At 37.2% G+C, this 14129-nt stretch overlaps 1 protein-coding gene across 1 annotated transcript in view; it reads right to left on the bottom strand.

Moving 5' to 3' along the window:
• Positions 1-3057: 3057 nt before the first annotated feature.
• Positions 3058-14129, bottom strand: part of EPHA4 (EPH receptor A4) — a 159127-nt gene continuing 148055 nt past the window's right edge. The window contains exons 15-18 of the mRNA XM_049768402.1: positions 13599-13792; positions 10764-10919; positions 9443-10409; positions 3058-5527 (exon numbers count right to left, since the gene is read on the bottom strand). Of these exons, the coding sequence (XP_049624359.1) occupies positions 10295-10409; positions 10764-10919; positions 13599-13792 (465 nt within the window). The 3' untranslated portion in view covers positions 3058-5527; positions 9443-10294. The remainder of the gene's footprint in view (positions 5528-9442; positions 10410-10763; positions 10920-13598; positions 13793-14129) is intronic.

Genomic DNA, 14129 nt, shown 5'->3' with positions numbered 1-14129 from the left:
GTTATGGACTGTTGTACTTAAGTAAATACAGTTCTGTGAATGTCTGGCTAGTATTTAAGTATTCTAAAATATTCAAAGGAATCCAGACACAAAAGCTCCAAGTTAAGGATGTTTTATAAAGACTTTATGGTGGGCCCGGAGAGATAGCACAGCGGCGTTGGCCTTGCAAGCAGCCGATCCAGGACCAAAGGTGGTTGGTTCGAATCCTGGTATCCCATATGGTCCCCCGTGCCTGCCAGGAGCTATTTCTGAGCAGACAGCCAGGAGTAACCCCTGAGCACCGGGCCGGGTGTGGCCCAAAAACCAAAAAAAAAAAAAAAAAGACTTTATGGTCTTGCCCATTCTGCCCAAGGGATTTAGATGGTCTTGTGTACATGGTCTTATTTTACCTTTATTTGGAATAAAAGATACCACTCATATTTTTTGTTGCAATTAGTTTTATCAATATGCCCATCTCTTTCTCATCTCTTCAAGCTGTCAATTTAAACTTGAACATGCAGACTTTTATTTGTATAAACACAGGTCTTTGATGATAAAAAGTGTGGAGATATGGATGAAGAAAGGATCATTCAAAACCTAAAGTGTTTACATAAATAAGGTATCATAAATACTTAAGTAAAAATATCATAAAAATTAAGCATTGCTCTTGATGCTCTCCTTCACTGGAAAATAACCACTGGATGTATCTGTGGACGATGTTGGCTTTTACAAAGTGTTCTCTGACCACTAAGGATGTGCAGCTTTTTTGTCCACTGGCAACTAACTTACAATAGTTGCACATATTTTCATCCTAAAATGAGTTCATGAGGATGTAAGTAATTCAAAGAAGGTCTGTCTTTGTAGAGAAGCCTGCAAACTTTTGAAAATATAGTCCCTTTTCCTACATTTACTATATATCTCAGACTTTGAATAGATAGGATTAGACTTGTGTAGCTGATTCAAGCCAATGAAATAAAGAGAAATAGAAGTCCTTTCCAAACCTAGCCATAAAATCTCTTATATAATCACCTACCTCCCCTGCCCTCTGCCTAGTGGCCTTGGTCTTCTCATATTGAACAAAACAGTTTCAGAGGAGCTGAAGCAGTGGTGCAAGTGGTAGGGCCTTTGCCTTGCACACGGCTAACCTAGGACGAACCACTGTTTGATCCCCCAGTGTCCCAGATGGCTCCCCAAGCCAGGACAGATTTCTGAGTGCATAGCCAGGAGTAACCTCTGAGTACATAGCCAGGAGTGACCCATGAGCATCACCGGGCATGGCAGAAAAAGCGAAAAAAAAAAAAAAAAAAAAAGCTTGGATCCCTGAGACACTTCTTGGAATGAAATCCAAATCATCTGGATCTGAGGCTGTAGAAATAAACTAGAAATAAATCTGTAGTGTATTAAACACTAAAAATACATTCCCATTTATTATTGAAGCTATCATTCATCAATGTGAGATATAAAAGCCCCATCTTAGACTACTACTCTAAAATGTATCTATACATTTCAGTTAAGATTATGTGGAACAATTTGGCATCACATTATCAGCACATTCTAGAAGTAGAGACAAATACCAGTTTGATATGGTGGTTACTTCTGTCTCAACTTGAAAGGTCATGACCTGTCCACATTAAACATTATTTTGGGATAAGATTAACATTTGAATGTGATTCAGAAAATGCATTCTCCAGTGCAAATGGCATCAATCTAAAATGTTGAGATCCTAAATCAAACATCAGGAGGAAAGAAAAAAGAATTCTCTCTTCTGGCTGACTTGTTCTTGAGCTGGGATATTTCAATTTTTCTCCTTGTCCTCCCAACTGACATTTTTTGCATCATTGGTTCAACTGTTTCAAGATATAAACTTGGATTCAATTATATTACTGTCTTTCTTGGGTCTCCAGAATGCAGAGACTGAAACTTCTTTAAGTCAAATCCCTTAAATCCTACCCCTCATAAAAGTCTTGCTCTTCGATTCTGTTTCTATTGAGAAATTCCATTTAGAATAACTATTTTTCATAAAAAATGAGAAAGAAAACACCAACTTAAGTTCCCTCCTATAACAAATCTGCTGTCCATGACTCTAAATAATAACATTGACTGATTCTAAAGAAATGTTTAAATAAAGAATAAACACAAAATAATAAGACAGAACAGATTTTTTCCATTCCAAGGCCCATCACTAGTAATACTAAACATAAGAACACACCCTCACTCTTTGAAGCCAGCTGCTCTTAAGGTCGTTAGTAAATACATAATAATAAGCCTTGAGGCAGATTTTTAATTAACAGGAGCTTAGTCAATTGGTAGTTTAATGAAATTCTACCACAAGGAAAGCAATCATCTCTTAAATGGTAGCCATTAATATTTTTCTATTTAATCTTTTAAAAGAGGTTTTGAAATTATAACTGTCATTTTATAAATAAGAAAATGGGTAGTAACATAGCTTTCCCTATATTGCATGATCAAGTGACAAAGTCTGAATTCTAACCCATTTATAATCTTAATTATGATAGTAGACAAGATTTTAGATTCAAAGTCAGATTTGCTAATATGCTCTTCTGTTTTGGGGGCATAGGATCAGATCCAGTGGTCCTCAGGGGTTACCCCTGGCTCTTCACTTGGAAATTACTGGTGTGCTCTAGGAACTAAATAAGTTGCCGGGGATAGAACCAAGGAGAGCACCTACCTGCTATGCTATTCCTCTAACCATCTAATATTTTAATCTCAAAGAATTTAAAAAATGTCTGGGCCTTTCACAGTAAATTTCTTTCAACAAACCTTAATTTTCAGTTCAATGAAAGTGAACTGATTGTAAATGAGGTACTGGGAGCTTCAGAGCTATTTCTCATAATACCTGAAGAATTTGTGGTGTCAGTTACCAAATTTAAGTTGGTCACATGCATAGCATGCACCTTAATCATTACACCATGTTTCTGGATTTATGAATGCTTATTTGTCTTTCAAGGAAACATTCTCAAGTAGAATTTATAATTTTGTGTTTTAACCAAGTAACAGTCAACAATTCATTAATTTCAAAGTACTACAGATTAGTGAAAAGAAACAACTACATCCAGGTTTGTATACGGCAACTACTTTATTATTTTCAAATGCAAACTCTTTGCATTTAGTTTGCTATTTTACAATTTTACAAACTAGGTATAAAAGACCATAAATAAATGACATAAGTTATGTGTACCTAAAGTTCATGAAGGGAAGAAAAATACCTTGACAAGTCAAAACAAAATAGAAAATCTATGTCTAACTCAAGAGATAGCTGGAATTCTGGAACATGTATGAAAACCAAGCAATGTTCTGTTAACTTTTTTTTTTCAGTATGAACTAAATTATAATATGCCTTATACATTCTAATTTTAACCACAGTCCTTGCATATTCCAACATAATTGGAGTGATACAAAAAATAAATGCACTCTGCAGTGTGTATCAATGTTTGATGTTGTTTGGAGCATGTTAAATAAGTGAAAATATTGCTTCTAGAACTTTCCTTTATGGATTAGAATTTAAGTGTCTTCAGACAAATTTTGAGGCTATCAGTGTGTATGAATACACATATCCTTCACAGATTGAATACAAGAGGTCTTAAAACACACACCCCATCAGTGTAGTGAGTACAACCTATTTGGAAAATAACTACTTAAAAATACACTAGAACATTTTATTCGTCGAATTGTTCAAAATAATTTGGGGACAGTGGACACATGGTGAAGCAGGAGAACAGTGGAAATCTACCCAATGGTGGCCTGAACTTGACTGAGCTTCCAAGCTCAACAGGCTAGAACTCACTCCTGGGGCTAGACACAGTCTCTGAAGTTGGTTTCCTGCCCTGACCTCTGGAGAAAGATGACCCGTTCAGAGATTCAGCCTCATTCCTTTGTACATATTTTTCAGGCATCAATGCATAGGCACATCCCTTTAAAAATATATTAAATTCCCCTAAAAGGGGTGAATTAACTTTGTCACTCTGGCATAGTTATGAAAATACAATGCCATACACCCTGTCAGAATGTAATAAATATTTATTGATGAATTTCTCTATTTAATTCAACAACATAGGGCTCAGAATTCTTTTCCCCATTTTTTTCCCTGATTTGATGTTCTAGCTTATATAAATGGTCACAGTTTCTGCAACCATACCTTAGAATAAGCAAGGCAGCCACTCAGATTATGAAAAATGGCAGTATCTTGGCTGGAGTTTGGTATATATCATATCCAAATTCAGTCTTCGCACACCGAACCTCGTATTCTAGAAGGCTGATGTACTTTTGAGGGCCAAAGGAGTTAGCTGCATATTTTTAACTTTCCATGTCAATAGGGAACCTGAAATTACTTGAGGCCAATTAATTCCAACTACACTAACCTCAAGTGTCACTGGCATGTATTTTGTTTTTCTGTGACATTGGGAGACAAAGTATTAACCCAGGATACATCATCTCAAAGCCGACACACACATCTACGCTCATCTCTGCATGTATATGAATTGCATATATTTGTTCGCATTCAACAAGTCCATTTATGCAGGAAAACAAAGGCTACTTGTATTCCATTTGAGTTACCAGATATATTTCATCCCCTTCTCTCTCTCCACCAAGAAACTGATGTCTCAGATGAGTTCAATCAAATTCCGTAGTTTTGACGATGGTTGTCACCTGTATGTATTCACATACAAAAGCCAATCCACCACTAAGGCAGAAATGCCTCTGTCCAAAACTGTAGAATTACATATTAAGATTAGTGTGGCAGCTACAGAATACTTAGAGATACAGGGCATTGAACACATCCAGGTTGTTTTTATAAGGGGATGGGGCATAGTTGTCCAGGCCCACTATCTCATGTGGTTCTTTATCTCGATACTTGGTGGCAAACCAGAACTCTCATGTTCATTCGCAACATTCACAGGCAGTTCTAAGCATGAGGTTACAAACACACACACACACACACACACACTCGCACACCTATTTACACACTTCAAAAGAGATAGTCAGCTCATATTTAGTCTAGGAAAAAAATATATTTGTATCACGGCAATGGCACACCCTGGGTAAAATGTTAACTTCAGCAATGCATATCAGAGGCAGCTCACAGGAACTGGCTTTATGTGGTGGCACCTGACCTGGCGTCCATAGTTAAACCTGTAGTCTTTGGTCACTGGCTGCCACACCAATGCAGCAGTGACATCCAGAAAGGAGATGTGGAAACAAATATAAATAAAACCACAAGGAGTTTGGGAACAAGGGCTATGCAGAGATGGTGCTGCACAGCGGGGCATTCCTTAATGTGACTGAAGAACAGATGCTGAAGCTTGAATATTGGCTGTTTCTTTCACTGGGAAATGGGATCAGAAGGTAATATCTTGATTCCTTTCAGGTCTGGGTCTTGTTTCATCCACGTCTTTGCTCCTGAACAGGCATCGTTGAGGAGCAGAAGAATCCCATTTGGAAGGAACTGAGGAAGGCGTATTCTGTTTTCTTCTGTGGGCTTTGTAATCAACAGGAAGGGCTGTGAGACCAAGATAGCAGAATCTATTCCCTGTGGAGAAAAAGAACAAGACTTAACAAAACACAAATTGTTTGCTAATATTTCAAGAGAGAATATTAGTATAAGGAGGTTGCTTTGGCTTCCAAGAAGCTTTATGGGATGAAGACAACCAAAATCTTACTTTGCTGAAAATGACAACAAATCTATGGTGACCTTAATTATAATAGGTTTGAGACTGTTATAGTTGTTGTCCTTTATGATATTACTGAGGACACTGAAGAATAAAGAGGTTAAGTGCATGGCTGTGGTTATCTATTCCAAAAGAGCAAAGTCGGATCACAATCTACACCATCTTCACTGATAGCCATAATCTGAGGGTAGTCCACAGATTATGACTTGTTATGCTTCTGTTGTATAAGAGGAGAAAAGGTCTGATAGACAGATTGTCTTATTGACAAAAGATTCAGCTACTAGAGGTAAATTAAACATCCCAAAGAAAGGAACTGTCTATTTTAGGAACACATCTGGAAACATCATAAAGCACCAGCCCTCAACATCAATGATTGAAAAATGCAAACCAAGAAGAAAGCATTGGGGGTGAGGCACTTCAGAGGAAAACCCTTCCAATGAGTGGGAATATTCCATTAGTAAACATCTATGCAATCTACAGAGAGTAGAGGCAGAGAGAGGGAAACTGGGCTGCAAACACACTGAGAGCTTAGTAGGCTGATGAGGAATCCCCTAATTGTTCAGGCTATGTAGTCAGTCATGGCTACTCCATATACTTAAAAATTGAACAAGGCTGACACAATGTAATGGAGTCACATGTGGCAGCTTATTGTACCCATGGCCTTCAAATAAGCAAAATAAGTCAAAAGAAGCAAGTTTCTCTTTTTTCAGTTATGACAACTGATCATCAAGATTACTTCTTGAATACATGCTTTTCCAATTCCAGTAGATGTTTTTTGACTAGAGTCAGAAATTGGGATTCAAACCAAAATGATGGACAGTTTTGCCTATTTTACTAAACCAATTGCTGTTTTCTTATTTTGTGTATGGACATTGGATGAAGATAAATGAAATTTCCTTTTCTTAAGTGACATTTCAAAAAAAAACCAAACATTCACTTTAGTATATCTAAAGTTAGCAATAGTTGATTTATATTTGTTCAAATAAATTTTTTTTGTTTTTTGTTTGTTTTGTTTTGGTTTTGGGCCACACCCAGTGATGGTCAGGTGATACTCCTGGCTATGTGCTAAGAAAGTGCCCCTGGCTTGGGGGACCATATGGGATGCCAGCGGGGGGAGTCAAACCTTGGTCTGTTCAAGGCTAGTGTGGGCTAGGCCAATGCCTTACCACTTGCACCACTGCTCTGGCCCCTCAGATAAAATTACTTTAAAATGATTTGGTTATATTTTATTGAGAGACCATTGGTTTAAAAAATCATGTCGTTAAAAATTCAAATGTAAATTTTTACACATTAATAAATTTTGCTTGATAATTATCTATTAAAACACATAAGACATTTAATATTTCTCGCAAAATATCTTCCCTGAAAATCATTAAGTTTATCACTGTTTTTAAACCAAGAATATGGAGAAATTTTGTCAAATAGTGTGACAAAATTCTCTTTTTTATAAGGAAAGAGAATACAAATATGACCTTAAGAAGAGGACCACCAATACCATATATAACTTTTTAATTGTGATTTTGTTACTTGAAATTTGCTTAGAGAAGTCTTGGAGTGCCACTTTTTTTCCTGCCAACCCCTTCTTCACTAAATGCCTCAATATATTTACATTTCTAATATTAAGGAGGTAAGTTGGGGACTGGTTGTATAATTTAAAATGCCTGGATATTTGCAGGGTAAAGTCTGGAAACACAAGAGCTTGTATCCTATTAGTACCAGAATAAGTGTAACAAAAAATAAACCATTTTTCCTTTGAATTCAGACAACTACTTTATCATAGGGAATTCTTGAACTAAGACTAGACAAAACATATGGCTTATATGGGACCATAAGCAAGACCAGTGACTTCTATTGTGGCTAAATAAACAAACTAATGTTCTCTAGGGATGGCCATAAAGACCTGAAAGTGTCTTTGCCAGTCAGGCAATAGAATTCCTTTCTTGTGCATATTATTCTTTGGGTTTATAAAACAATTTTACGAATTTCCAGTATAAATAATTCAGGAGCCATTTGCAGGTTCTACCACCTTCTGTAGAGATAGACATTTACTCCCAAACCCTTATCCAGTCTTTAGAAACTTCATCTGCTTGGCTTTCAAACACTGAACTTCATTTCACCCCACTCTGGCATGTCTCAATAAAACATTTGAATTCACAAGTAAAAGATGGATGAATAACACTTAGGAAAATGGGGAATTGAGGAAAGAGCACAAACTTTCTTCTGGGAAACTCAATATTTTCTACCCTAGAATCTTTCATATACCCTTAAAACAACACCACACATTAGGAAAAGTGTTATGATTAAAGTTTCATTATCTATAATTTTCTAATGGAGTAATGGAATTATAAAGAAACATGGAGTGATTTTCCAAGTGTCAACATTTCACATGACTTGAGAACCCATATCTGGCTAGATACCAATCTGGCTCTATACCTTGGGAAATGAAGGAATATTTCTATTGTCCTTGCATTTCACCTCTAAAATAAAGAAATTCATGGCAGCAGTAGAATGAACATATTTGTTGCGCTGGGTATTTCTCTATACACAGTGAAATTTGGTTTGTTTTATTTGGTTAGCTTTGGCCTTTATTTTGGTTTGGACTCTTTCTATTAAGATTTAGAAGGATTAAAGATCTGACTTCATATTCCACATATTTTTCATCTGTACCTACTTACCTTTTATAGAGAAATAGAGGAAGGAGTCTACCATAGTATATGTATCAACTTTCTAGATTATTTTAGCAGTAACTGACCCTCTCTTTGAAAATCTTTGAATATATTCAATATTTAAGAAAATGCCTTAAATGGTTGAGTAAAAGAAGGGAAATTTTATTTAATGCATGACAACTAATTCTATTGCTACACACAAGATGATGTTAACTTACTATCTTAGTGGACTGTAAAGCTTTAAAAAAAATTCCAGCTTGGACTTTTGCTGAGGGAAAAAAATTGTAAATGTAGGCAACAAAACTAACCTACATTGTTAATTTTTAACATAAATATCCAGAACTTCTAGATTTCAGCAAAAGTGGTGATAAAAAAATTGTTGAAGTAGGTTCTAAAACAAATTCGATTTTCTTTGGAGCAGAAAAGCTTTTACAACTAACATTGCATAAAGGTTTTTACTAAACTGTCATGATTTGACAGCACTGAATTTAACATTCTTTGCTTATAAGAAATAGCTTTCTGGAATAAAAACTAAAGGGGAAAAAAAGGTCATTAAAATCAGCCAAACTCTTGTTTAAAAGTGATATAAATAGAATAATAGTTGGAGAAGATAAAATTTGTCCAGTCAAAAAAGTTAGGCTATTTGCTTTTAGGAATGAACATAATCATGTAATTTCAAGGAGGGCAATTTCAGGGTTAAATTAGAAGCACTAAAGACCTTACTGGTATAAAACTGTTTTCAATGGTTCCTTTTAGAAAATAAAGTAGTCAAGGTGGGTTCCAAGACTTATATTATCTCAGTAGATTATCCCTGGCTGACCCTACCTATAATGGAAGAGGTATTAATAGGGTTGCTGCTGTTAGGAGGTATTATTTAGCATCTAGAAGATCATGAATAATAATTTGCATCACGAGGGAGAGACACCAAAATGCAAGAGGAAACCTGTTCGAGAAAAAACATGCATACAGAAGGGCATTTATATTGTTTGGGAGTCTTCTCTCAAGAGGGGACTACATTCTTGAAAGAACTGTTAGAAAAGGTTTACTGCTCAAGGTTTGAATAAGATAACATTTGTTTTATTTTTAAAGTTTTGATTGCTCTTGACTTACCTTGTAGAGTTGGGATTGCTTCTTTGAAGGAGGGAAGTGTGACCATCCCCTACTCCAGACTGTCACAGTCCGCTATCCATAAGGGAGTTATGATAAGTTTGTAATGTCTCTAAAGAAGACTTAAATGATACAGCCAGGCCCAGAGAAATAGACCTTCTTTGTCCAGAACAGGGTATGGTGTTGGGTTATTATTATTAATTATTATTATTATAAAAATCCATTTTCCTTTTCTTTTCAGACCCTCACGCCATCAACTACTACCAGGTGACCTGAGTACTGAAGTTACAACACTGTGGAGGAGCCTGGTGGAGGCTTTCACCTCAGTGGTAGTTTTTGTTTTTTTTTTCCCCCATGGGTTTATGTTTTTTTTTTTCCAAGCCTTCACATCCACCCCCAAGAACTTCATCAATGTTCCTGGGCATGATCTTCATTCCAGTGAAAGGGTAACTGTAATATATGCCACAAACAAAATACGATGTAATTCCAAATGGAGAAAGGATCCCAGGATGTCTCAGAGAAGCCCAGGTTTGGTGGCAAAGATGGCATTACAACTCAGAGGTGGTGTTCTATTTATATAGGTATGTGTATCTTACAAACGGGATGGAAGGACTTTGGAGAAACGACTTCTTCCAGGTCGGATGCAAATGACAGTCATCATTTCTGTGAGCCCCACCGATTCAGCAATCTGTACACCGAAAGATGCTGGCAGATGCTTTTTGTTTGTTTGTTTGTTTGTTTGTTTTCTTTCACTTCAGAGGGTGAAGGCGAAGTAAAAAAAGTGCAGTTCTTCAATTAAAGTGCATGGATGAGGTAAACTAATTTTCAAGAGTTTTGAGTTTAGTCAGTACTGGCTCAAACAGGAACCATTCTGCCATGGATCTGCTGCATCTGGGTTCTCATTGCCTGGATACTGCTCAAAATCTTATTCTGGTGAGTCACAGAGGTGATGCCAATTCTAGCCAGGTCACTGCAGGCAGGGAGAGGGAAAATAAAAAAGAGGGAGATAACAAGTCACATAGGCTGAAGCTCTCTTTGGACTGCATGCAGACACACATTTGAATCAGCCACAATTAATATAGCACGACAAGGCAGGTGTAATCAAATGTTTCATTAAGCCATCGAATGCAACAATGTAGGTGCTTTATAGAGGCTGTGTAAAATCATACTCAATCAAAATGAAAGGCATTCCGTGTGTGTGCATTACTTTGACTTTTTTTTAATGAGTAGGATGATTATGCAGCTCCAAGCAAAACAAAAAATCAAAAGGAAAATACTATTAAATCTAGATTTACCCTTTCGTGTTATATCGCTGAGTACTTACTCCTGGTTCATGTGAACTACAGCCTCTAGTGTGGTATAGCCTGCAGCCGTGAAGTTGTCCTTATATCGATCCATTTTAATGGCATGGAGCCAATCGCCCACAGATACCATAGCAGAGAATTCAGGGGAGCTTGGGTCCAACAAGGCAGTGTTGGGTCTGCAAATGGCACAAGAAAGCAGAGACAGACAAGATCTATCAATGAAATAGGCAAGACTCAAGAATCAGGTTGCTGAGGGCAGAGAGCTGAACTACACTACCAGCTAACCTCAGATGAAATCGCCATCGTCAAAAAACATGCTGCCATCTTGGCAGCTTCTAATTTTAAAGTGTGAAACACAATCACGCTTATTTGTTCTTTGTTTTGTTCTTCCCTTTCCACAGCTATTGCAATCATTGTTGTTGTTGTTGTTGCAATATATAGAGGATACAGTTAGTTACATACAGTTGGTTATGTACCTGAGATTACACTGGCAGTGAGTGCCAGGGATCTCATTTAGCAATATGCGGCTGGGTCAGGAATTGAACTCATAATGGTTCTATCAATTGAGCCTCATCCCTAAGCTATTCAATCTTAATTCCAGCCCACTTGAGGTTCCATGGGTTCATACACTTGAGGTTCATACATTCAAGAGCATAGCAGATCCTTTTAACTTCCTACCATGGGGTAAAGATTGAGGAGCTCTTGTAGCTGGAATCCATTTGTATTTTTGTAGAAGGAATTCTGGCCCTGCCAGCACCAACTGTTGCAAACCTCAGTTCAGCAACTATGGAAACCCTAGTCAAGTGTGAGTAAAAAAAAAACTGTGAGCGTGCCAGCTGCCAGCCTTGATAGAAGCAGAGAAAACAGCAAGAGTTCAAGTCCGGCATACTCTTAGCCAGGTTTGCAGGCAGGCTCAGTGCATTCAGACAAACTTGGGACAGCAGGGAGTTAATCCCCTCTTTAATCAACCCTGGCCTGACCAACACGTGTGCCAGGACAGGCAGGAAGAATGGCCACTTTGATCACTGTTTGGATTGGGGAATGTGCTTCTCCTATTTCCTGGCTGGAACTCCTGAATAATCATTTCAACAAATTCTAAGCACTTCTTATTAACGTATTTATTAGTTTATGCAAGTTCTCAGGCCAGGTGCTATGTAGTCATTCTGAAGAATGACTACATTTGAAGGCCGAAAATCTCATTCCTCATGGCATCTGACAGATGACAAATCACAGAAGAAAAGCATTAGGAGAATTATGATCATCTTTGTCAGTGAGAAACTTAATAATAGATCCGTCACAGGGTATTTTCTACCACCTTTACTATTACTCCCTGGAAAGCAGCACAGCTACTTATATTTTATGAAAATTTCCCTGAAAATTATAAAATGTGTGTGATATTCACCTTTTAACCTAACTTTCATCCTAAGATCATGCTGCTTGCTGAAGACCTTAAAATTATAATTATAGCATCATGATTTTTAAGCAAAAGTCAAATTTAGGGTTTTAATAAAGTTTTTAACCATAAAAAGCAATCTAGTTCCTTTTTCATTTCATTTCTTTCTATTTTCCTTCCTTTCTCTTTCTTACTTTTCTCTCCTTTCTTTCTCACTTTATTTTCCTTCTTCCCTTCTTCCTTTCTTTCTTCCCTTCTTCCCTTCTTCCTTTCTTTCTTCCCTTCTTCCCTTCTTCCCTTCTTTCTTTCTTTCTTTCTTTCTTTCTTTCTTTCTTTCTTTCTTTCTTTCTTTCTTTCTTTCTTTCTTTCTTTCTTTCTTTCTTTCTTTCTTTCTTTCTTCCTTCCTTCCTTCCTTCCTTCTTTCCTTTTTCTTTCTTTCCCCACACCTAGAAATGTCCAGGGGGCTTACTCCTGGCTCTGCACTAAGGTGTCACTCCCAGCATTACTTGGGGGACCATATAGGATGCCAGAGACTGATCCCAGATCAGCTACATACAAGGCAAGCATACTAATCACTATATTTCTCTTGCCTCTAAAAAAAAAAAAAAGAAAAAAAGAAAAAGAAGAAGAAGCCCTTGAGAAGTGTACATTTGAATTTGGGTCTAACCCTCAAACAAGTTAAACTTGTACCTGTCTTCTTAATAAATAAACTGATAAGCATGGTTGATGCCTCTTCAGATGGATCTGGTAACTAGGAATCCTGAAAGTCATATCATTAGAATATAGTATGCAGGCTGAAATGTTCTGATTGAATTATAGGGCTTGTAGTATTTCTATCTTCTTTCTGGACTAATGTACATCTTAAATCATATCTTTCTAATAACATAACTACTTCCTTACTGGTGAATCTATCATTTAAATTTTTTAAACATTCATCTAAAGACCACGTAACTGATCAATTTTCACCTTAGCTCTATTTTATTTTACTCTTGAAAGACCCAGAAAGGGAAAACTTTAAGAACTGAAACCTCATAACACTCTTGCTATAACTAATTCTTTTAAGTTAGTTTAAAAATGCAGGGTATAACGTTATCTTCTAATTCGCACTTTTTACTTACCAATGTTCATTTCTTTTTTAAATATTAGCCTCACTAACCCTGAACTTCTTCACGAAGTACAATTTATTTCTTTTCTAAATGTTCAGGACTCTCATCATAAAATAAGCAATTTCTTTCTTTTTTTTGCTACGGAGAAAAAATTTCCCTTACTAGTATTTAAGGTTTGGTGGGTTTTAAGCTCTTCAAAATAGTGAACAGAATTCTCATAAATACTCCATGAATTAAGAGAAAAGACACCAAGTTGCAGAGAGCTGACAAAAGGGCAGGAAAAAAAGTGAGCCTACATGTGCCTGCCACCACTCATGCTCTTCTCAATCTATCTCCATAAAGTAAGCTCTGCTGACCTGGAGCTTTCGGTCCCCGTTCGCTTCAAGCTGTTGGGATTTCGGATGAGTTTGTCCAACATGTTGACAATCTGCCCAAATTTAGGTCTGTCACTTCTCTCCTTCTGCCAGCAATCTAGCATCAGCTGGTGGAGTGCAATGGGGCAGTCCATCGGAGGGGGTAATCTGTAGCCTTCCTCTATGGCTTTAATCACCTATGGAAGAAAACAGAATGGTATGCTAAGCTGCCAGACAAGCTGTTGTTAGAGGTTTACCCCCCTGAGTGCACGTTCCCTGTACATGAAGCTGCCAGCAAGCCTGACTGTGGGACCAGCTCCAACTCTATCTCGGAAGCCAAAGCTGGACCTAAATCTCACTGGCAGTGGGGGAGGGAAGCCAGCTGCTGTTGTGAGATGCTTACAAATGACAATCTACAATGATAAGACACTTGTATGTAAGTGCATCATGCAAACAGAACTGCAACATGGTGTGGGCATGACGTCTGGAGATATCATGACAATGACCTTACTCATTTTGCTACCAGCAGTAGAC

This window comes from Suncus etruscus, chromosome 2 (assembly GCF_024139225.1).
Source record: "Suncus etruscus isolate mSunEtr1 chromosome 2, mSunEtr1.pri.cur, whole genome shotgun sequence".
In the NCBI taxonomy this organism is placed as follows: Eukaryota; Metazoa; Chordata; class Mammalia; order Eulipotyphla; family Soricidae; genus Suncus; species Suncus etruscus.
This window is presented reverse-complemented; position numbering and strand designations above follow the sequence as displayed.